Source organism: Ambystoma mexicanum, chromosome 11 (genome assembly GCF_040938575.1).
Source record: "Ambystoma mexicanum isolate Mex_15411 chromosome 11, UKY_AmexF1_1, whole genome shotgun sequence".
NCBI lineage: Eukaryota > Metazoa > Chordata > Amphibia > Caudata > Ambystomatidae > Ambystoma > Ambystoma mexicanum.
This window is the reverse complement of record NC_090934.1, coordinates 447,953,213-447,977,452: the sequence shown is the minus strand read 5'-3', so window position 1 is coordinate 447,977,452 and position 24,240 is coordinate 447,953,213. Positions and strand designations below refer to the sequence as shown.

The window sequence follows — 24,240 nt, the reverse complement described above, 5'->3', positions numbered from 1 at the left end:
AGAATATGTTGCAAACAAATGGGAGAAGCAGCTCTGGTTTCAAGTGGGATGAGGGAGTTAATACTTGGGTCATATGTTGAAATTATAGGAGAAGAAGAGAAAGATTTTGCTCCAAAATATTCAAATAAATCTTGTGGCACACACTGCTCACCACAGTTATACAACCGGTTGATTTTTGCAATATCCAGATTGCTGAGACCAACTCTCTGACCAATATCCGCAAATGGATTCTTTGTGGGGATGATGGTTGGCTGTCCAGAGGTGTTAGAGAAACTATACCTGGGGAGAAAAACACAATCATTACAAACTCACAGTTACAACCTTTCAATTCACTGAATGGACTGGTCTTATGACTTAGTGCCGCATGTAGTTTGAGTTGATTAATTAATCAAGATTTCATAATAGATCATTGACAACACATACATTTTTACAATGACTCAAAGTCCCTGTTGTAGGGATGGGCCTTTAATCACCTTAACCCAAAACTGGCCTACCACTTACACGGTTGTACATAAAGTACAACCAAACTCATCCAAGTGTCAACAATAGACCATCAGTTGGTATTCAATATTCTTTTTGCAACAATTTTAAACACTCCCATGTACTTTATTACAATCCACCCCCAAACTATGATTGGCCAAAACCTCTTAAAAGAAATACCATCTTTTCCCAATTCTTCCATTTTCTTTGTCCAGTCTTATCTTGATTATCATCTCCAGCTCATATACAAAACCCACCTCTTCTTGGGGTTCATCTGTAGTAGGTCATGATGTCAGTACATGGTTTAACATTGGAATTGAAAACATAGTTCATTGCTAGCAATAACTGGCCTAAGTCCTTTAACTGTAAGTGTGATTGCCCATGGACTGCGTATGTATTTGAGCAAATAGAGGAAGGTCTGCATGAGCAGGATCTTCTTTGAACTACTGATTGCGATCTTAATTTCCCAGAATCCTGGTGCCTCTTAAAGACCTTCATAAATATGCAGCCACATATAGCCTCTGATGACCTGGAAAAACATTTAACCGCTGGATACCCAGTCCTTGGCCTCATGGTTATTACCACCAACAAAAATGCTAACCCCCTCTAAAGATTTTAATACAGAGGGCGAGATAACACCTGTTCCCTTGCAGGACTGTAAACTTTGTCCTGTTCGTACACTGAGCTTCTTGCTAGGTAATTCATTCTTCTTTCCGTCAAGAATGTCCCCGATACTTAGAATTCATGTGCAACAGCTAACCGTGGATCAAAGCCCCCTATTGTGTGTATTGTGTTTGTGTTGCATTTGCAGTTTTGATATTGTATCTTTCAACAAGCATGAATATTTAATATGTACACATTCTAAATGATTGCAACACTAAAAGTAAAATATTCCTTCTATAATGAATTCCATTCAATTCATATGGATTTGCAACACTGCCCCAGTTCACTGCCATCCCTCGATCATCAATATGGCGTGCGCAAAATTAATCCCTCATAATAATGGGGACCTTCCTTGACCACCCCAACCTTCCCCCCTTTAATTAACAAATCATAATCATCTTCTTAGGGAACATCTCTGCAACCATTTCTCGCCCCGGTCTCAATATGGGCATACTCCTTCTCTGAATCAACCCAAATCGCCCCCTCACCATTTCCACAATCTACCTGCTGCTCCACATAAGCATGCCGATTGGTGGAGGAAACTAAACAGCTTCAGTTTGAGCACCCGTATGGGATGAAGTCATGGTGGCCCTGGCCTTGGACAGGGTTATGGTCATCATGGCAGCAACTGTTGGTACCTGGGCAGGGCAACAACGTAGGATTAGTTGGCAGGAACAAAAAAGAATAAGTAAAAAGACAAACATATGCATCAAAATCTTCACACCAAGGCTCAACCAGGGAGGTACCCATGAGAATAAATAATCAATCCATGAGTTGGTGGTGAGCCCAGCCTCAGTGTTCATGACCACTTTCAGTTTATGCAGGCCAGCAATAGTTCTGGTGAGGATGCCATTTTCGGTATCATTGGGAGGCTCAAATGTGCAGAAGGTACTCCCGATTTCCCAGCATACTCCACCCTCCATTGCTGTCAAGAGGTCGAGTATGTACCGGTTTTTCAAAGTCATGAGCTTCAGTGCCCATAATTCTTCCTTAATAGGACTAAATGCTGACTCAGAAGTGTTCACAAAGAGAAAGAGTTCATACCTGGTCATCTATAGCCATTTGGCATTTGCAGCTGCTCTGACGGCAGGTGCCAGGAGGCAGGTGAAAAAAGTCTTTGTGTGGCTAAACAGCCGATATCCATCAGGAATGTCTGCTAAGGCCTGTGATGATGCTGATGAGAGGTATTTGGACCTTTCCTTCTTTGTTATTGTCCGGGATTTTCCCCATCAAACATAGTCTTTGATTTATCTATATACAGTGGTGAAGGGGGTGCAAGGGGCACAGGGGATGAAGAAGGCACAGATGACATTTTGGACATTGGATGGGCCAAAATCAGGTGCTCTTCAGGGTTCACAAGGACGGCCACATGAAGGGTATAGAGACTGCACACACCTCACCAGGCTGGAGGCAACTGCCTGTATGTACTCTGTCCACAGATCTAAAAGTTGCTGAGAAGGGCAGCCATACCTCCAGCCAAATCTGCAATCCATAGAGTGTTAACACAGTTCCCACTTGTGCCAATGGGCACAGTGCCAGCTCCCTTAAACATTGAGAAAAATTGGTAAGTGTCTGCATCTCAGCAGGTTTTTATTAGCTCTTTGAGCCATGTCAGATACTACAAATGATTTCTCCATACTGTCCCACACTCATTGTTTATTTGTGCCACTCCTTCTTCTGAGAATCCCCTCATTCCTCCAGCTCTACAATTCTTCACCCCTTACACCCATCGATTTTTAGATAAAATAGCTCCTTCCAAGATCAATTGGACTCTTTGGGTATACCTAATATTTTCGTCCTCTGCCCGCTCGGCCATTGAACAATTATTATCACTTGGTAAGATTGATGCTGTAATTGACTGTCCTTTAAACTGCCCTCGAACCCTGCACAGGGCTAAGTGCACTAGACATAGTGCATCTGCTATCTCTTTCTCACTCAGAATAAACACCATAGGAATGCCAGAAGCATGGGGGATGAGAGAGCAGAATTAGCAATACCCTACGGATCTCCCTCTCCTCACCTTCCTCATATGGCCATACCATACGTTGTCTGCTGTAAAACCATATGAATTGATTTTGGGATTTAGCTTATCATTATCATTATCAAAAAATCATTATCAACATTTCTTCTTCCTCTTAACATTTTCTCCGTAATATTAGATAATTTTGCGTTGTCCCCATTCGTACTGTTTGTTATTTTCAGACAATATGACGCAAGGACCAAAAAAAACCCACAAAAACATGAATTGTTACACAATTTACAATCTTAAACATTCCTTTTCTTATACAAAAATGATTTAAACTCCAGATCTCCATTCACACCCCCCTTTGTACTGAAACAAACAGCGAATCCTCAGGGCATAGTTAACTTCTATGCCTGGTCATGTGCACCGCACATGGAGGGCTGCCGGTATCCCTGTGAGTGTCTTTCAGGTGGATCCAACTCTTATTTCCCTCCACCTTCACAGCAGTCGGCGTCGTGTAGACCACCATATGTGGCCCATGGAAATGCTGCTAATTCCAACGATCCACAAAGTTGTGAATGTAGACTCTGTCCATGGGGTGAAGCTGTATTTTATGCTGATCATCAGTATTCTCACCGATTCCTCCTGTTGTCCTTTGGTGAGAAGACACAACCTATGATGATGTAATCTTACCACGTTTAGTTAATGCTGTAAGATATTCCTTAAACTCCTCTCTTAAGGCTGCTACGGTCTTGTGTTCATTTGATGTCACATGTGTAGGTGAGAGAGGTGTATGTAGCCTATGACAAGACACGATTTCGTGAGAGCTCAAATGGTGGTCCTTCCCTGGCTGATTTCATATGTAAAATAAAGCTAGTGGGAAGCAAACGAACCATGATTTATTTTACTCTGCACACAGTTTGACTAACTGGGCCTTAAGGACCCCATTAAGCCTCTCTGTGACCCTGTTAGCCTTCGGGTGGTACACCAAGCACAACCTATGCTTTATTCCTAGCAGCAAAGTGATTTCTGCAAACAAGGCATTAAAGAAGTGGGCTCCGTTGTTGGATTTTAGAATTTCACAAATTCCCTCCTTGGAAATACCTCTCTCACCAGAAATCTTGCAGCTGATTTAGCATCGGGGTGTACGCAGGGTCCAACCTCAAGCCACCGGGAGAACGGACAAGCCACCACAATAAGATATCTGAAATTACTGCACCTCATTATCATGTCCGCAAAATCGATGTCGAGCTTCTTGAATGGACCAGAGGGCCTGTGCAAGACCCCCCTCACTGACCTCATGGTATTTACAGGATTGAACTCCTTGCACATAATTCCCTACAAATCTATGTACCTGTTCTTGTAAATTAGGGATAAACCAATTCTCCTGGAGCTCTGCTGCGATTTGTCATCGAGAAGTATGGGATGGCCAATGCAGTTGCTCTATGCTCAAAAGAAACAGCTCTACAGGCATTACTACCTTACCGTTCAATTCCTTTCTCCAAAGCAAATTTGTGTTTGGTGAGAGAACACATACTCTTTTTCTAGTACTCCCGTTCTTCTCTAGGGGCTTCTCCCTTGTATTTCTATTATCTGGAGCACCGGGACTGCAGTCTACAGGGCTGGTAACTGTACCTTTTGGGACACAGTTTTCTTTTTTTCTGGGAATCTGTGAAAGGAAAATACACTGCTCCATTCGCGCCTTGTCTGCAACTTCATTTCCGAGAGCTATTCAGTTAGTGCGGTTAGTTTGGGCAGTGCACTTCTCTAGACATATCTCTGCTGGCAAAGTTAACTCTTCAATCAGCAGGGATAGCAGCCCACCATGCAGGACAGGGGACCCGCAGACCTCCTAATTCCTCTTCTCTGCCATCTTGGTAACCCAGAATGGATGGTGGAGGTGACGTATGAAGAGTCAGAATAAACAGTGAGTGCCTTCCCCTTATATGTTTCTAGCACCTCTATACGTGCCACCAGTTCCACTCCTTGTGCAGAGTTATGAGAGGGCAACTGTCTCTTCAGTCTGACCCAGTACTTCTCAACCATAAGACCCACGACAGCTGTGCCTGTATGCCCCTCACCTGTCTCTTGGTTGATGGTGGAAGACCCATCAACAAAAATCACTTCATCACCCTCCATGGCATCCTCTTTCACATTTACCTTCTCTTCCTTTTCTCCCTTGTAAGTGGTACAGTCGTGAACAATATCCTTAGTCTGCACAGGCTCTGCTACAAATGTCACAGGATTTACTAGCAGACCTTGCATGCAATGAATTGATGAATTTGATAAAATGACCGCATATCCTGCCACTCTCTGAGTCGTCAAAGTGGATTTACATTTTTCTAGAATCACAAAGACCACAAGCTCTATGTACAATGTCATCTGTTACCCATAGTAATGGTTGAAAACCTTTGAATTGCAAAAGCCGTGGCTTCCAGAGCTTGTTCACAAGGGAACTGTCCCTGATTCACTGGGTCTAGGAGTCCACTGTAATACACTAAGGTTTTGTTGCCTAACAATGTTTGCTGGGACAGGAGCGCTGTCATCACCTTCCAATTTGAAACAAAAATAATGGCTTCTTGTAATTTGGGGTCGCCAGCACCGGAGCATTGCTGATCTCAGCCTTGAGTTCCCGAAAGCAAGTCTCTATTTTCTTAGGTCATTCTATCAGACTTTTTGCCTTCTGTGCTTCCTTATAAGGGACTCACATAACTAGAGTAATCAAAATTCCATGATCTACAATCGTTACAGACCCCCATAACTGCTGGATTTGATTCACTGTGACTAGCTGAGGCATATTTTGAACTGCAGATGCTCTTTCTGGCATTACCTTTCTTCCTGCTGGCGATATCATTGGCCCCAAGTAAATAACCTTTGTCTGATAGTATTGCAATTTCTCTTTGTTCACTTTGTACCCCTTCTTGGCGAGCAGGGTAGGGAGCATTATTGAGTCTCCTCGACATGGCTCCTCTGAAGTGCTGCAGACTAACAAATCGTCCATGTACTGAATTATGGTACTGGACACACATACATTCCCCAAATCCATCTGAACCACCCTATTAAAAATACTCAGAGATTAACAATACTCCTGGTGAAAGCTTGTTTGTTTGAATCTCTGACCATGATATGTAAATGCTGTGAGGTACTGAGATTCGGGGTGTAAGAGAACAGGACAAAATGTATGTTTTAAATCAATTACCGTGAAGTGGGTTGGCCCAGTAGGGATGTTACAGAAAATGGTGGCGGTGTTCAGTACAACTGGAAATTCCGGCTCAACAATATTATTGAGGGACCCCAAATCCTAGACCATCCTCCAACTGGACCCCTTTGCCTTCACAGGATAAATAGTCTAAATAATGTCATAGGGACAGAGGGTTGTATTATGCCTTGCTTTAAGAACGCCATAATGGTCTCATAAATCCCTGCATCTAACTCACCTCCAAACAGGGACAAACTGGTGCGGTGGGCTCAGGGCAACAGATATAAGCCCTCTCAGCAGGAGCACACAGAGCTGGAAAATCAGGGTGAGGGGGAGGGACGGGAGGCGGGAGGAAATGGTGAGACAATGGGAAGTGGAAGGGAGGGAGCACAGAGGGACAAATGAGGGATTGTAAAACTAAAAAGTGTTCCAAACAGGATAAAAAGGTGCAAAGCACATGCCTCACCTACAAACAGGGACCAAGCGGTGCAGTGGGCTTGGGCAAAAGACCTAAGCCCTCCTAGCAGGAGCATATAGAGATGGCAAATCAGGGTCAATGGGGGGTCAGGAGGCAGGAGGAAAGCCTGAGACAATGGGAAGCAGGTCGGGGGTGACAGGAGGCAGGAGGAAAGCCAGAGACAATGGGAAGCATGTTTGGTGGAAGCACAGAGGGACAAATGGGGGATTTTAAAACTACAAAGTGCTCCAAACAGGAGAAAATGGTGCAAAGGTACCTGCCTTGTCTCCAAGCAGGGACCACGTGGTGCGGTGGGCTCAGGGCAACAGACCGAAGCCCTCCCAGCAAGAGCGTGCAGAGATGGCCAATCAGGGTCAGGGGATGGTTGGGAGGGAGGAGGAAAGGCCAAGACAATGGGAAGTGGGTCAGACGGGTTTCTGATATATGCGGCTGTGGCAATGCATCTCTCAATTCCGTGTAGTTTGAGCGGCTTCTGCTTGCATCTGGCCGTTAGATGCTGGAGTTGTTGCTCTGTGTTAGCATTGAGAGACACATTCCCACAGCCGCATTTATCAGAAACCTGGCTGACAGCTTCCACACGCCAGAGCTGTTATAAGGTAGATGGGATGATGGCCTCCCCGACCCTCCCCAACCCTTGATCTCACTGAAACAAGCACACAAATTACAGTCCTGAAGAAGATGATAACTAGCAATCATCGAAACTGGTCAACCACCTTTTAACCAAGGATATCCCAGAAACAAACCAGGGATACCCCGTGAACTAGACCATACAACATTGTGCTGTGGAAGAAGTTCCATGTTTTTAACTGTTTATAAAAAATACTTTGTTTGCCTCTTGAATAACCACCGAGTGATTTATAACTCATGGACCACACACTTCCTATGAAGGTCAATAAAAGAAAAAAACAGTTGCTCTCTGAAATGTGGCCCCAAGTTTTTCTGAAATACAAAACCACTATCCCCTAAATGGGCAGCAGATCCATACACCCCATGCCTAAGGACAGAAGCTCACATATATTATGAGGAGTCTTTTGTGAAAACTGTTTTTTGAGGTCACCCATTAAATGGTAATCTTCAGGTTCACAGTGAGGTGTTGGAGTACAAACATCCCAGTTGCAGCTGTGAGGGGTGGTTAATGAGTAAAACAGATTAGCCAGTCCAGTGCCCGGTCCATGATGCTAAAGGTATCAGATAACCGTTTAATGAGGATACAGTGGTTAACCGTGTGAAAGGACACATCAAGGAGCACTACTTTCAATTGTACTACAATCGTAAATGTCATATTACAAATATTATATACTTCCCCTACATTACCTATAATTACTCATATTACTCATATTACTATAGTGTGGGTGGCGAGTGGCAAGATTCTTGGGGGCCTCTGGCCATGCCCCCCAGAATCTTGCCACTGGCCACAACCACCACAATAGAATTAAACCATATATCAAGTACATACAATACACCTTCAAATAACAAAACTCACCCAGAACCCCCTGCCATTCATATAATGTCCACGGACAGTATGAATTCACTGTGGACTATGCAGCATCTGCAAAACCATTTTCACCTAGAAAAACAGCTCAGTATCAATATTATTCCACTCCTCCATGCTTTTCAACCCCTCTTTCAGCCACCAAATAACCCCAAATGTCTTTTCCAGACTTTTATCCCACTGCGCTATCTGTGGACAACGGCAGCTGTCCGTAGATCCAACATGGCGACCATTTCCAAAAATATGACGCAGCTCATGTTTTTCACCATCCAATCAGTGGGTGCATGCGATGTCCGCAAACATCACGCCGGACCCTGATTGGCATAGACAAGTCTGCAGCTGTGAATCAGCGAGTGAGTCCGCAGACCGGACCCAGATTTCACAAATTTATTTTACCTACCGTTTGCCCCTTTTTACAATACAGCTGTACAGATTTACACAAAATTTACAAAAGCATGCTTTCGGGACCAAGCTGCCGCTCCTGGCACAGATTTCTTGAAAATCCATTCAGCGGTTTGGGTTGTAGGCACAAGCAACACGTTTTTCCATTGCGTCTAGGATGATTTCTGTGCATTTAGGAACACCACCTATAACTTTGCCCTCCCTGGATGAAGCTGGACTAAACTTCTCAGAATCATTCCAAGTGGTCCATATGCTTGTTTTGCAAAGTTTGGTGAGGAGTCATACAGGGGGTGCAAAGTTATAAGCCACCCAAAAAGTGCTCTTTCTATGAGTTGAGCAACTTAACCATAACTACATGGCCGATACCGCAGGCCCTGTAATGTTCATGGCCATCAGACGCACTCGCTGATTGGATGGTGGAGATTGTCATGTGCGTCAGATTTTTGGGAAAAACCCACCAGGTTGGTTCAGTGGACAGTCAGATCAGACCGCACACAACTTGGTGAAGAAAATGTCTGTAAAACACATTTTGGGTCATTTGGTGGTGGAAAGATGGGCTGGGAAGGGTGTTGGAGTGGAAAAAAAGATGATATGGGACTATTTGTGTAGGTTGAAAAAGGCCAGGCAGGTGCTGCAGCTGCCCGCGGAGTAGTTTGCGGGCAGCATTCTGAATGGAAAGCTTGGGAAAGACATTTGGGGTTATTTGCTGACTGGAAGAAGGCGTAGAAATGGTAGGGAAATTAAATGAAGGTAATGTAGAGCTGTTTGTATAGGTGAAAAAAGGGTTTGGTAATGCTGCTGCGTCTGCGGTCAATTTCAGTGTCCGCGGACATAATTTCTATTGCAGGGGGGTGGGAGTGAGTTGTATTAGTTGACCGTGTATGATACATACTTGTTATAAAGTTAATTGTGTTGTGGCCAGTGGCTAGATACTGGGGGGCATGGCCAAAGGCCATGCCCTCCAGAATATGTGCACTGAGCACAATGACTACAGTAGTAGTATGTGTTTTGTAATTATAGGTAATGTAGTAGGAGTAAGGCCAGAATTACCATAGTAGCAATATGTGTAAAGTAATTATGCGTAATGTAGTGGGAGTATAAAGTGTTTGTAATATGGAGGTATTTTGAAATTGAGTCATTGGGAAAAAAATGTACTGGATAAAAAAAAAATGCAAATATTACAAATAATTGCAGGTAAACAGGTGTGAGACACTTAAGTAAGTTCACTACGTGTTCAAACACATAAGCGTATTGTTACATATTGGCATGCAATAACACATCCATTGGTCCATGGCACTCGCCTTACCCTAACATACCCCCCCGGCTAGAATCAATGGCAGTTGGCACCTGTGATGTTTTGCTCGCAAGGGGGCATGTTGGATAGAGACGCTGAAGGTGTGGTACACCATGTGCACCAGAAAGGCATCTTACGGACTGTGACTTTTCTGCAAATGGGCAACGCAGTGCTGGCGTCTCCAGACTCTCCTTTGAAGACCTTTTTCCTGCAATGAACATATGTGTCATTGAATGCTGTTGCAGGTCTATACCCCCACTGCGCTTACCCCATTCTCATCGTCCTTACTTTTACCTAGAAGCTGAACGTGTGTAGACCAATGGTACTTTTCAGGCTGTACTATTGCCAAACAGTGACTGACACGGATAGGAAAAAAATGCTCCCAGCATTTTCAGCGAGTATAAACTAAGGAAGCTGCAAATTGCACATCTCCTTATTTAGGGATCCCATGCTAAATAAAAAGGACCCATCCTGACTATTGGAATACAAACCTGTATATATTGGGTGTCCTTGCTTTAACCACAACATACACTGCTATAACAGGGCTCAATTCTGAAAAACCAGAGTCAAAATAAAACCTGCAATCAAGTCAAATTGATACTGCAGTTAAAGCATAAACACTGTCTTTAAACTCCTCCTGATGAACCAGCATCAACATTGCTGGATAAACACCTGTAGAGGATCAAGCAATCTAGGACTAGACATCACCTATTATTCTTTCAATTACTCTTTTTATTGTGAATACACCTAAATAAATGAACTTTCACCAAAAACAAGTGACTCAATGAATATATTTTTCTTGTCCAAACACTAAAACATGGACATCAAGGTTGCCGTGTAAAGTGTTGCTCTTTCCCTTCTTCTTTAATTTACCCAGTTTCTTTCTCTGCCCACTCCAGGTTATTGGAATTAAGGCTGTGAGACTTATCATAGGCCTAAAGACCAGGGACTGTATATTTGATCCTTGGTCTTGAACCTTTACTTGGCACCTGTAGCGCACCACATGTCTATATTGCTATCTAACTTTAAGTGTTATACGGATGCCAAGCTTCAAGCTGTGTGCTGCATCCTCTCCTCTCTCTCTTATTGCTGACTGTGTATGTGCGAATTAGGAATGGCAGGCATCCAACAATGTGTGCCTTCATGCCAGTAAGACTGAGATAATTTTTATTAGACCCCTGCTACTGTTTTCCCTATTTCACTCTAGCTGTCCTCTTTGGGTCCTATACCTATGCCTTACTGTTCGTATGTCCTCAAATTATGGACTTGTTGAAGAAGTTACACTATCAGCTGCAGCTACTAAGTGGTATTGTTGCTTTTGTCCCTTTTCCCCAGGACCTCACTGTCGCAAGAGCTGTAGTTATGTCTAGGCTGGACTATTGTAAAAGCCTCTTTGTAAATCTTACTGCCTCTATTCTTCGACCTCTGCAACATATCCAGACAGCACTGCAAGACAGTCCTTGGCCTTAACTGAAGGGATGATATATCTCCAGTGCTGAAATGCTTACACTGGCTGCAATTGGTAGCTGCAAGGATACATTTCAGGACCAGCTGCATTGTTTACAAGATTTTCGGGGGCTAGGGACCACACTTCTTGCAAGTTTAACTTCTTAAGCATTTTTGGTCTTCAGTTGTTTTACTCCTGGTACTACAACTCTTTGAGTGTTAGATGCTTCTGTAGGTAGAGAGTGGGGGCAGGGGGCAGACATTTCTCTACATGGGCGGTGAATTCCTCTGGAACAGATTCCCAGCCTCTCTGAAACCTGAGCAGGTGCACCTCAGGGTCTACAAGTATTTGAAGATTTTCCTTTATGCTTCTGCTTTCTCTGTGTCTCTCCCCTGCTGAAGTTTTCGTTTTGCTGCACTAACTGGTTACCTGGCCACCCGGTAAACCTTATGGGTTGTTACTCACCACACCGGCCAGGGAGTTGAGAAAGGACTCCTGAGAGGGTGGAGCAGGAAGACAGACACACTCCCGGGACTTCTAAGCCTAGGTCCACTCCTGGACCATGGCCTCCTCAACTTGAGGGAAACACTTTATTATGACGTGTCTCTCTGCTGGGTAGTGAACAGACAGAGGTACTGATCAAACTAAAAACTGTGGAAAACATGCACCGCCAACCACCACGCTGCAAGGAAAAATCAACAAGTTAGTACCACAGTCTGCTGACAGTAAATCACTCTACTTCTCTCAGGAGTTTTACCTTATCATCTACTGCTACAGCTTAAGGTGTGGGTGGTTTTACAAGGAGAAAAAGAACCCGGGAATTAACTTGAGGGAGACAGAGGTACACAAAACTAAAAACAAAGCAAAAATTAAAAGGTATTGTCTTACCCCCAACCTCTCCAGATAGCAACCCAAGGGTCAAGGAAGTCAATAACACAACGACAGGACAAAATAATAAACAGGGAAGTTAGTACAGGGTAGTATCCTCGAACGGCACAAGGGTTGCACTAGGTCCAGGATGGTGCACAGTCAGCAAGGTGTCCAAGGTGCACAGGAGTGATACTTGATGACTTCACAACGGGTTGAAAGAGGCCAGTGGATGTTAGCAGCAGTGGTCTATGCTGTGGTGTAGAATAGGAAAAGGTGGCAAACAGCTGGATGGAAGTGTCCAACTGTTTTATAATCGGTGCAAAGATAACCAGAGAGAGAGTCCCCAATGCTCAGGAACAGTAAAGAGAGGAGAAAACAGGCTTATCTGCAGAGTTCGAGCCATAAATATTGGGGCGAGACAAGATCTGCTGGAGAGCAGCCCTGGAACGAGATAGCACTGCTTGTGCAGGCAGAGGTGGCTGACGAGCTGTGAGTGCGTGATAAAAGGAGCCAACAAAGAAGTCTGGGAACAGGCTGGTTTTGGCAACGTGCGGGCTCTGGATTATCAGAGACATGAAACGTGACGAAAGCGGTCTCGGTCTGGCAACGTAGTATCAAAGGGTTCACAAAACAAGAGGCAGCCGGAAATCCGTGATGAAAGGCCGAGGTCATAAATCACGGCATAGTTGTCAGAAGTTAGGTGGCTTGAATAAGGCAAAAAAAAGAATCAGCGTTTTGAGGAAAGGACCTGCCTATGAGGCAACCTACAGAGGCGTGTCCTTCTCTGATTCGTCCTGGGCTAACCAGCTGGACTGGCACGTGATTTCCTACATGATGCGTGCCGGGCTTCCAGAGAGCGTTGCCATGGCAAGCGCCAACGCCACCAGAGAGGCGAAGCAATGCACTGACCGAGAATGGAACGTTTCGGTATTGATCTCCTGCGCAAGCTGAACCGTACGGGGTGTTAAGTGTAACATGGGGACTAGGTTGCTTCATAACCAGTAGCTCCATGCACTGTGTCGGGGGCCACCATGCACTATGGACTGTATCTGCAAGCACATGGTATCATGCCTATTTGAACTTACTTATAACTGGCCACCCCGGAAGCTTGTTATTGCACTCTCCCCTTGCATTCCCCTGCCACTTCTGCTCTCATTTTCTGTTGGACTTGCATGATATGAATGACACAAGTCCTAGTAAAATCATTTCTTCCGTTTCCTTTTGTTGTTCCGTTGCTTGTCAAGTTACTTACTCCTCGAGACACCTGCGCACAGGAGCGTTACAATTGACTTATTATATGAAATCATTGTTGTTTTGTCCCCTGGCCCCCCCCACTCTTGTTTGCTCTTGTGCCGACATGTACAGTTATTGTTTTGGTTTTAGGGGCTTCAGAAATAACCATGAAATAAATGAATAAAGTAAATGAAGTTTGGACATGCTGGAAAGTTAATACTATGCTAACTGGCTGCAGATTGCCATAGACGAAGAGTTTTTGTGCCACAGTGTTATCCAACATTGAAGTAATGGGCAAAGGAATTTGTATTTCCAATGTGCATTATGAACATGCGACTGTGGTGTTTGCACATTTACATCTTACTGCACAGGGCAATGAGGGGCGTGTGCATGAAATGGTTATGATTGCAGGAATAGATGTACACAGAAGTTAGTAAGCTTGTATTGCACTGTTCGTGTTTTTTCACTTTTACGTGAGGACTGTAATATATATATATATATATATATATATTACATGGCCACGGTAGTGGCCATGTAGTTATGGTTAAGTTGCTGTTTCCGTAGGAAGAGCACTTTTTGGGCAGCTTATAACTTTTCCCCACCTGGACGAATCCTCACTAAACCTTGCAAAGAAAGTATATTGGCCACTCTGAATGTTTTTGCAAAGTTAGGTGAGGATTCGTCCAGGGGGAGCAAAGTTATAGGGGTGGTCCCAAAACCAAGTAGTTTTCTTTAAAATGACCAAAAAGCAGGTAAAAAAAAATTAGTGATATCTGTGTTCGGTCCGCGGACACACTTCCCTGTTCGCTCCGCGGACAGTATTCTGATTGGCCAATCGGCTTGCGTGATGTCCGCGGACATGCGACGTGTTCGCTGATTGGACGGTGTTAAGCGTGAAGCGCGTCAGATTTTCGGTAGCGCCCGCCATCTTCAATTCGCAGACGTCCGCGGACAGCGCAGTGAAAGTTTGTTCTAAATGTGTATTTAGTAGAGTGTGTTGGTGTGTAGGAGTGTTTGGGGAGGATGGCAGGGTATGAGATAGGTTCAATGTTGTTAAATGGTGTGCTTTTTTATGTGGTAGACTTTCTTTTTGTGTTCGATTTGTCTGCGGACATCACAGGTGTTCTGAAATGTTATAAATAAACTGAATGGGGGGTGTTCTGAGGACTCAATATGTGTCCGTTTTGTTTGCAAGTAAGCTGAAACTGTTCTAAGAACACTCGCGGTGTCCTGAAATGTTCGCAAATAAACAAAATGGGGGTGTTCTGGGGACGCTGTCCGTATTGTTCTGTGGCAAGTTGAATGTGTTCTAAGAACACTCAGGGTGTCCTGAAATGTTCACAAATAAACAAAATGGGGGTGTTCTGGGGACGCTGTTCGTATTGTTCTGTGGCAAGTTGAATGTGTTCTAAGAACACTCGGGGTGTCCTGAAATGTTTGCAAATAAACAAAATGGAGGTGTTCTGGGGACGCTGTCCGTATTGTTCTGTGCCAAGTTGAATGTGTTTTAAGAACACTCGGGGAGTCCTGAAATGTTCGCAAATAAACAAATTGGGGGTGTTCTGATCACGCTGTCCGTATTGTTCGTTGTCAAGTTGAAAGTGTTCTAAGAACTCTTGCATTGTCCTGAAATGTTTGTAGGGGGTGTTCTGAAGACGCTGTCCGTATTGTTCGTTGTCAAGTTGAAAGTGTTCTAAGAACTCTCGCGTTGTCCTGAAATGTTCGCACATAAACAAAATGGGGGTGTGTTCTAAGAACACACGCGTTGTCCTGAAGTGTTCTACAAACTCTCGCGGTGTCCTGAATTGTTCGTAGTGGGTGCCCTCAAGACGCTGTCCGTATTATTCAATGGCAAGTTGAAAGTGTTCTAAGAACTGTCTCGGTGTCCTGAAATGTTTGTAAATAAACAAAATGGGGGTGTGTTCTAAGAACTCACGCGTTGTCCTGAAATGTATTTTAGGGGTTGTCCTGAAGACGCTGTCCGTATTGTTCGATGGCAAGTTGAAAGTGTTCTAAGAACTGTTTCGATGTCCTGAAATGTTCGCAAATAAACAAAATGGGGGTGTGTTCTAAGAACACACGTGTTGTCCTGAAATGTTCCTAGGGGGTGTTCTGAGGGCGCTGTCCGTATTGTTCGTTGTCGAGTTGAAAGTGTTCTAAGAACTCTCGTGGTGTCCTGAAATGTTCGCAGGGGGTGTTCTGAGGACGCTCTCCGTATTGTTCGTTGTCAAGTTGAAAGTGTTTTAAGAACTCTCGCGTTGTCCTGAAATGTTTGCACATAAACAAAATGGGGGTGTGTTCTAAGAACACACGCGTTGTCCTGAAATATTCGTAGGGGGTGTCCTGAGGACGCTGTCCGTAATGTTCATTGTCGAGTTGAAAGTGTTCTAAGAACTTTTGCGTTGTCCTGAAATGTTCGTAGGGGCTGTTCTGAAGACGCTGTCCATATTGTTCGCTGGCAAATTGAAAGTGTTCTAAGAACGCTGGTAATGTACGCGGGCATTAAAAGTTTCCATAGGCCATAGCTCAAATGTTTTACTCTATGGGTGTGATATGCTGCGGTGGTTGTGGCCAGGGCACAGAGTTTTGGGTGCATGGCCTATGGAGCCATTTGGCCATGCACCCAACACTCTATGCCTTGGCACAACCACCGCAGCATATCACATTTATAGTTGCTTATAACATTGGGTCAAAAACAAATTTATAAGGAACAAAGTTATAAGATACTATGGGTGTGATATGCTGTGATGGCTGTGGCCAGGGCATAGAGTGTATAATATACTTACTGTTTGGTTTAGTAACTGGAGTACATGTATTTCTTGTTAATTTCTGTAATAAAAGAAAATAGCATGTTAGTATTAGTATTTTGTAATGACTTTTTACATTGTATAATCAACATTTTTTTTTTTTTGACCCTCATATTTAGTAGATTACAAACCAGAGTACTGTGCAATATGCTCAGTTTCTATGTTCGTTGCTAAAACCATTGGGTCTGTGGGAGAAAAAAAATCATGTTGGATTAAAAAAACCTTTTTCTGTTATGCTACAGTTTATTTATTTGTTTGTTTTCAGTGTTCATTTGTTGGTTTTGGCTAATGCTTTATACATTGGGTTGTTGCATTTTTTTTGGAGCAGTAACATATTATTTATTTGTTTGGATATTATGATATTTTGGAGCAGTTAGATACCAGTAGGCGTATTCTAACTGTCTATTTTTTTATATATTTTAGTGGTATTGATTTATCTGTTTGGATATTGTTAAATTTTGGGACAGTTAGATACCAATGGGCGTATTCTAATTGTCTATTTTTTGCTCTAATTTCGTGGTATTCATTTATGTGATTAATTGTTGTAGAATCCTCGGGCAGTTAGATAGCTTTTGTAATATTCTAACAGTTTATATTTTTTACTACAAGTTTACTTGAGGTTTAAGTACAGTTTAGTTATCAAATTTTGATTTTAAGAACATTAAATAAGCGTTTGTAAGATTTGCTGGTAATCTCTGCTTTAGAGTAATGGTACCATCATTATATTGAAACCATCCACATTTCTTTTTTATATATGCAGTGCAGTGCCCTGAATTGGTTGTGGCTCCTGCGTGGTAGATTATACCTATTGTTGTGAAGGTTTTCTTACAAAGTGATATTTGACCATGTGTGAATCCAATCAGCTTGCAGTTGTTTTTGGTACCATCTGCATTGTAACGTAGAAGCATTAGTATTACGTATTTACTATGTGTTTGTATTACTAACGTGGAGCGATTATCTGAATTGCAGGGAGAACATAATCTACCATGGTTTACATTTTGTACAGTTGCTGAAATGGAATGGATTCACAATTAGGTATTGATATATATATGAAGCATTCATTGGGGATTTCTTCTTGTGTCACATTGTTGCAGAGAGTGCATGTATGTTTCCACATGTATGAAATCTGGAAGATTCCATTTATAGGTATGTTTTTGTTTTCCAGTACTTGTAGTAAGTACATTAGAAATTCTTGTGGATCTTCCTGTGAGTTTATAGTGAATTTCACAATTCCAGCATAGTAGTCCAATTGTTGTCTTATTCCATAAACACTATACGGGTTGTCAGGATTGTTTGCTGCATTTCTGTGAAGTACTAACATTTGCAAACACAATGGGTCTGTACCGTGTAAGTAAATGTTCTCAACAATTGGTGGTAATTTAAATAGAATATTCATTGCTACATTTGCGTAGCAACTTACACCAACTATATTTGAGAGTTTAAATGGACCAGGTAGTTCTGTATCTGACTGCTTTTTTTGGAGTTTGTCTTCCTTCTTTGAAGAAGTACCTGGTTTACTTTCCCTAATTGATTCTTTTTTGCTTGTGGTACTTGATGAAGTATTACTTTCTTTTACTCTCTTTGGAGGATTGGCAGTGACATCCTGTTTCTTTTCTGCTTGATTTATTTTTCTTTTATAATGTTTTACTTTTTGTGGAACAGAATATGTGTTTAGATGGGGAGTGTATAGTGAGTGAAGTCTATTGTATTCTAAAATGCAAGGAATATCAGCTTTTATTTTACTTGCATCAAAGTTGATTAGAAATAGACCGTCAAGTGTACGTAAGCGTGATAGTGCTACGTAGCTCATGGCTTCTTTAAAGAATGTGTTACCAATATCTATCATTGCTTTGTGTAGGGTAAGACCTTGTGATTTATGAATCGTGATTGCGTATGCAAGAGTTAGAGAAAATTGTTCTCTGCGTACATACATATCTTTGAAGAGAAGGAATCGAGCTGTTGAGCGTCCTATCCTTTTAACTTCTGAAAGTTTGTCAAAGAGTATATTGACAAACTGAATTTTGTTGTCACGTGGGTATGTTTGAAAGCCAACAACTGTACCCAGTGCTCCATTAACTAGTCCTTGGTCCACGTCAAGGTTATGTTTAAGCATTACTCTGCTTTTTAAGGATAATTTTAATATCTTTTCTAAGCCTGCTGTGTTTGAGATTGATTTTTTTAAACTATTTAGTCTTGTGGCTTGGTCACACATAGGTAGTGTCATACCATGTACATCTATTTTGTCTGTGGCGCTAATTTCCATTATTGGTTGCATTTCTTTACTTAACATTATTTCATTGAATTTGAAACAGCTTGCAAGAGTTGGCTTTAAGGCCATACAATTGACATTTTTGTGGACTAATTGTTCCATAACATCTGTAGCACATGCATTATCGCCATAAAGTGTATTCATTTGCCTGGTTTTCAATATTGTTTCTGCTTCTTTAGAGAGTATACCAACTCTGATACTTTTTAAGATGTTGGCATAAGTGAGATCTGCAGATTGGCACATGTTTTCTGTTAATTCTCTGTATTGGAAATGTTGCCAAAGGTTGACATTTCCAATGCTGCCAACAGTTTTACGGCAGAGTTTGTGTCCTAATGTTTTAAAAATAGGCTCACCTTTTACTGGTGTCAATTGAAGAAGATCTCCGAAAACAATAATGTGTTTTCCTGCAAAGAGCTCTTCATAGTTTGTTTTCAGTACTTCTTGTAATCTGACGTGAATCAAAGCCAACATTAGGTTGGAGAACATGCTCACTTCATCTATTAGTAGCATTTCCATTTGTTTTAATACTCTGCGTAGTTCCATTGCAGCTTCTGCAGAAAGTTTGTAATAGTCTAATTTGTTCTGGTGTTCTACTGGCAATAGTAGTAATCGGTGTAAAGTGACACCACCTATGTTGTAGGCAGCTAAACCTGTGGGGGCAGTGACAACAGCTGACAGTTTGTTGTTTGTCAATTGTTGAAGGAATTTACTGATGATTTTGCTTAGGAATGTTTTGCCAGAACCAGCTTCACCACTGACTTACAGTAGTATAGGGTTATAATTATAGCAGGAACATTCTTTATTTTCATGTTGTACACCATGTGCAATTTGTTTTGTTACTTCTTCAAAAATGCTATGTTGTTCGTTGTTTAGTTTTGATTGTAGTATAGTTAAGTCTTCTTTAACTTCATACTGACACATGGTGTTTTCTACTTCTATCATAGCTCATTCTGCCTCATTTATTATTAGTGGTTCTCCCAGTGGTTATTGGCTTCCTGTTACAGAAGGTTGACTACTGTCAGGAGTGTCTTTGTCTAGATGCGCCTGAAGTTCTTCTTCGTGTTGCTGTTCATTGTGCAACATTGATTTGTATTGTGTAAAGTTTACATCAGTTATAGTGCTTTCATTTGCTTTGAAAGCATCTTCATATGAGTCATAGTTTTCTAGTATTTCTGCTTCTTTTCTCCATGGTTTAAAGAGTTGTAGCAGGGACATTTAATATATTTCTTTATGTTGAGGAGTCTTCAATGACAATTGGATATGATTAATTAAATTTGGTTTAGTGAGTTTAACTAAGCTGCCTTCACAGTTTGTCACTCTGTATTTACCTTTTTTTCATCAGGTTTTATATTATTTTTGTATGTGTAGTTTTGGGCTATGTGGTATAGACACATAGTTTCCAAAGTATTACTTCTGTTTGGGTACTATGTGTCCAATAAATTGTTTTTTAAAATGTCTTGGCTGTTGGGATCATGTTTGGCTATTGCTTCTATATCTTCGTATGTTTTTAGAACTCTTTTTCTAGATTTAGCTGGACCAAGACTTAGCCATACTATATTTTCAGATTTACCATACAATGCAGTACCAGTTAAACAATCAGCTGCTTCATATGATCCACATTCTCTATGGGAGAGCATTTTTATGCCCAAGCTGGATAATTTCTGAGACACTGTTTTATCTGATGACAGGTCATTTCAGAGGTCTTGGAGCTCTGTCTTTTCTGCTTTGGTTAAGTATGCTGTGACATATCGTGCAACTGCAGTAGAATTGTCTGCAATGTACTGCACATCTATGTTTGCATTCCATAAGTGGGCAATGATTGCATTATAATCATTGATATATTTTTCTTCTTCTTTTCTTTTTATGTAATATGTATTTTTAGGTGACTTACCTTTAACACTAACGTCTAACTGAAGACATGAGGTTGTTCACTTGACCTGTATTTGTAACTGGTCTAGGGAAACCAAATCGGCATTTGGTGTAGTATTTCCCTTTGTTTTTGTATTTGCCACGACAATATTTGCCACATTTATGTCTTTGAAATTGTAAAATGTGTGCATGAAGATCACTATTTGTGGATTCTGATGGAATTTCACAAGTGACATATTTTTCAATAAACTGTAAAACAGTGGCATCACTGTCTTGACCAAATTTAGGAGCATCTTTAATCCATAAAAGAATGTGGATATGTGGTGCTCCTCTGGCTTGGTATTCTTTTCTCCAAAAGAAGTATTGCACTTCTCCAAGGGGTGGAACAGTTTTATTACAAATAAAATGTAGCATAGCAATGAAGCAATGGTGAAAATATCTTGAAACATTAACAGGATCCAAAGAACAAAGTTCTCCTGGTGTTAGTATATCTATGTTTGTTTTGTTTTTATTTGATATGCGTAGGAAATCATGTAAATCTTCCCATGCATATTCTGCACAAATTAATGTAACAAACCAAGTGGGTGGGCCAAGGTTTCTGATCATACAACGTACATCTCTGTGACGTCAAAACCAGTACTCTTTAGTACCACGTATATTTGCTAATAGATTTGTAATATTTGATTGTAAAACCTCATCCTTTTGTTGCACTTTTTGTAATAATTATGTAGCTGTCATATTTTGAATGTGGGATCCTGATTTTAAAATGTGTGCAACTCTGTAACATAAAGTTTCAAAGAGTAGGTGGAATATGTATTCCACATTTTGTCTAAATCTGGGATCTTCAGAATACATCCGTAATGAGCTGTATTCTGAAGCTGATATTTGAATAGGTCTATCATCATACCTTCCTCCTTTGCCAGTAGGAAAGAGTAGAGGAAAAGCTTGTGCTTCTATACTTTTTTCCCATATGCTGATTGGTGATCCTTTTGTTTGACGCATTTGGTATGTTTCCAGTGCATCTTCTATTGTGTCATTAGAGTGCAAAGGATGAATTGTATAATGGTCTAAAGTATTTGATATTGTAGCAGGATCTAGTAGCTCAAATTGACCAGCTTCTTGTGTTTCTTGAATTATTTCAGTTGTATCTTTCAAGTTTTCTTCAATATTAATTTCTTTGTAATATTCATTATTCTCTTTAAGATATTGTAAGGCTTGTCTAACTTTATGTAAATCTACCAGCTGTTGCCATATTTTTTTGTCTTTTGTGGGTACTCCATTTACTAAGATAATTAAAGATTGCTGCATTGAGCGTTGCACTCCTAGAGTATGCACATTTTCTTTTAGAACTAATGGTAAATAAACTTCTTTTCCACAAATGCCTTTTACCAATTCAGAGGGAGGTAATTTTACTGTTTTTGGTTGAAGGCGTATTATTGCTGGAAATGGGTGTACTGTTTGAATTATGACGCTCTCATATAAATTAAGTTGTTGTAGGGGTTTTGGTAGTGGGTATAATTCCAAATTATTTGTGATAGCACGTGAAGGAGTTTGGTTGTTGTCAAGTTTTGTAGTGCAGTAACTGCAAAGTATTAAGGGGTCAATTATTTCGTATTTGTTTTCTGCTACAAGGTAGAGAGCTAATTCAAACCATTTAGAATCTTCATTGTCTTCTATTTTATATGATAGGTCTACAGTTTTCGTGTTACATTTATAAAAGGTTCTGCGGCAACATACACATACATGGTTTGGTACTTCAGCTGATGTACTTTTAAATTTTAGTATTTCTTTTTTGTATGTGTTTAGCAAAAGGTTGCCATGTGTAGAATTGTTGCTAATTTGATTTAAAGCTATTTCATTCTGTAAATGGCTTTCACTTCCAAAATATTATTTCTGGATATAGTAATTTTCTTGAAGTAGGTCTTTTGCTGTACCATATAGAATAATCCTATTTAAATGTGCTAGTGCTAAAGCAGGACTTTTAGCATAGTACAGTTTATAGACTAGATTTCTTATAGTTGAATGATGTGTTGATATTCTTTTGATATCATGGAAGGTCGTTTTACAAGTAAATCCTGTAATGTAGGCCAATGAATGTCCTTGTAGTCCTGTGTATTTGCGCACTGGGCAGGTATCCATATTTTGCAGTAGTTTAATTTTGATTTTGTCTTTGGTTTTTACATATTGATTGAGGAATTGTCGTAAAGACTTGAAAAATTGTTTAGGAATGTTACATATTGACGTGCATGGCCATTTGTAGACTAGACGTTCTGATTCAGTTGGATGGAGGGGTAATTCTAAGTTTTCAGTGCATATTTTTGTAAGGAGAACTTCTTGTTACATATGGTATTATTAACTTTTTCATAACCTCGACCACTGCTATGTATGGCAATATTTGTTTGTTTTTGTTTGTACGCTTTTTCATTAAAGTATGGTTCTGTGCTCATAGTGTGACTCCATTCACCTCCGCAGATACTTAAGAAGTTCTTTCTGTTGACATTTTGTTTATTGAGAAGTCTTTTTTGTAATTTAGTTATTAGTTTTGTTAATGGTTTCATTTTGTTTAACACTAAAATAAATAACTTTCTTTTGAGAAGAATTGCACTATCTATCAACGCTTCTAAAATTAATTTCCTACGATAGGTTTTAAGCATTGAACCTGATTTCTCTCCTGTTTTTATAAGATTTTGAAGGACTTTGTGAAGGAACATTTTGGCTAAAATACTTTTCTTGGTATGCTTACTTTGCACTATATTAAAATTTAAAGAAGTAGTTTTATCGGTAGTGATAGCTGATTTTCTGTTAATTGTTTTTTGGTTTGTTTTACATTTTGATAGAGAAGGCAAAGTTTTTGTACTTGAAACTTCATGTGTTTCACTAAAGGACTGTATTAGCTTTTTTGTTTGAACTTTTTTTTACAAATTTTGCTACAGATGTATGCTTATGTTGCACACTTTTATTTTCATTTGCTCTACTTTTGCGTTGCTTTCTACGGACCTGACGTTTGGTAGCCATTCTTTAGGTTCTGTTGAAAAAAATAAGGAAGGTATGGGTTGGGGTGTTCTGCAATGTATGTGTGCTGTGTGCATGAGTGTTTGAGTAAGATGATGTATGTAATGGTGTCTGATTGTGCATTGGGAACTACAACTAGTAGGGATGTGTATTCTTCAATTAATATGTCACTAAACTCAGGTTCAGATGACAGAAAAAATAAGCTAGTGGTGTGGAGAAGTACAAATAGTAAATCTAATGTATAAAATAAAAACAGTTGTTTGTTCTATAATATGAAAATTCTAGCGGTTGAGTTGGGTAATTTGTGTGTCCAAAACTAGGAATTTGTGCGCCATTCTGGCTGTAAATCGGTGTTTAAGACATGGGGATTTTTGGACAGAATGGTGCACAATCTCTATTTTTAGGCACAGAAATAGCATGAATTTACTTTACAGTATGTTTGAGTAATAATACAAATATTATGGTGATATTCGACTTACTTTTTTTCTAAAATGAGCAGTTTAATTCTTAGTTCTTCTTTGTTCTTGAAATTCGGCTGCTTCTTTTCAGGAGAATGGTCTTCACTGCAATTGTAAAAGAAACAAATTAGTAATTTTGTTTGTATATAGCATTGTTTTTAATTTAGATATTGATTTTTTTTAATTGAAATCCTCAGCGCCTTCCTTAAAACCATTAAAACTATCTTAATCACATAAAATACGTCGCACCAATTCAATACATATGATATGTTCTTAATGAACAAATTGTATTGCAATGTGTAAC

The 24,240-nt window shown here is 40.6% G+C and overlaps 1 protein-coding gene across 2 annotated transcripts in view; it reads right to left on the bottom strand.

Moving 5' to 3' along the window:
* The window catches only part of LOC138503497 (astacin-like metalloendopeptidase), a 194,988-nt gene that overhangs the window by 18,767 nt on the left and 151,981 nt on the right, over positions 1-24,240 (bottom strand). For both annotated transcript variants that reach the window (XM_069623277.1, XM_069623278.1), the window contains exon 9: positions 152-279. In XM_069623277.1, the coding sequence (XP_069479378.1) occupies positions 152-279 (128 nt within the window). The remainder of the gene's footprint in view (positions 1-151; positions 280-24,240) is intronic.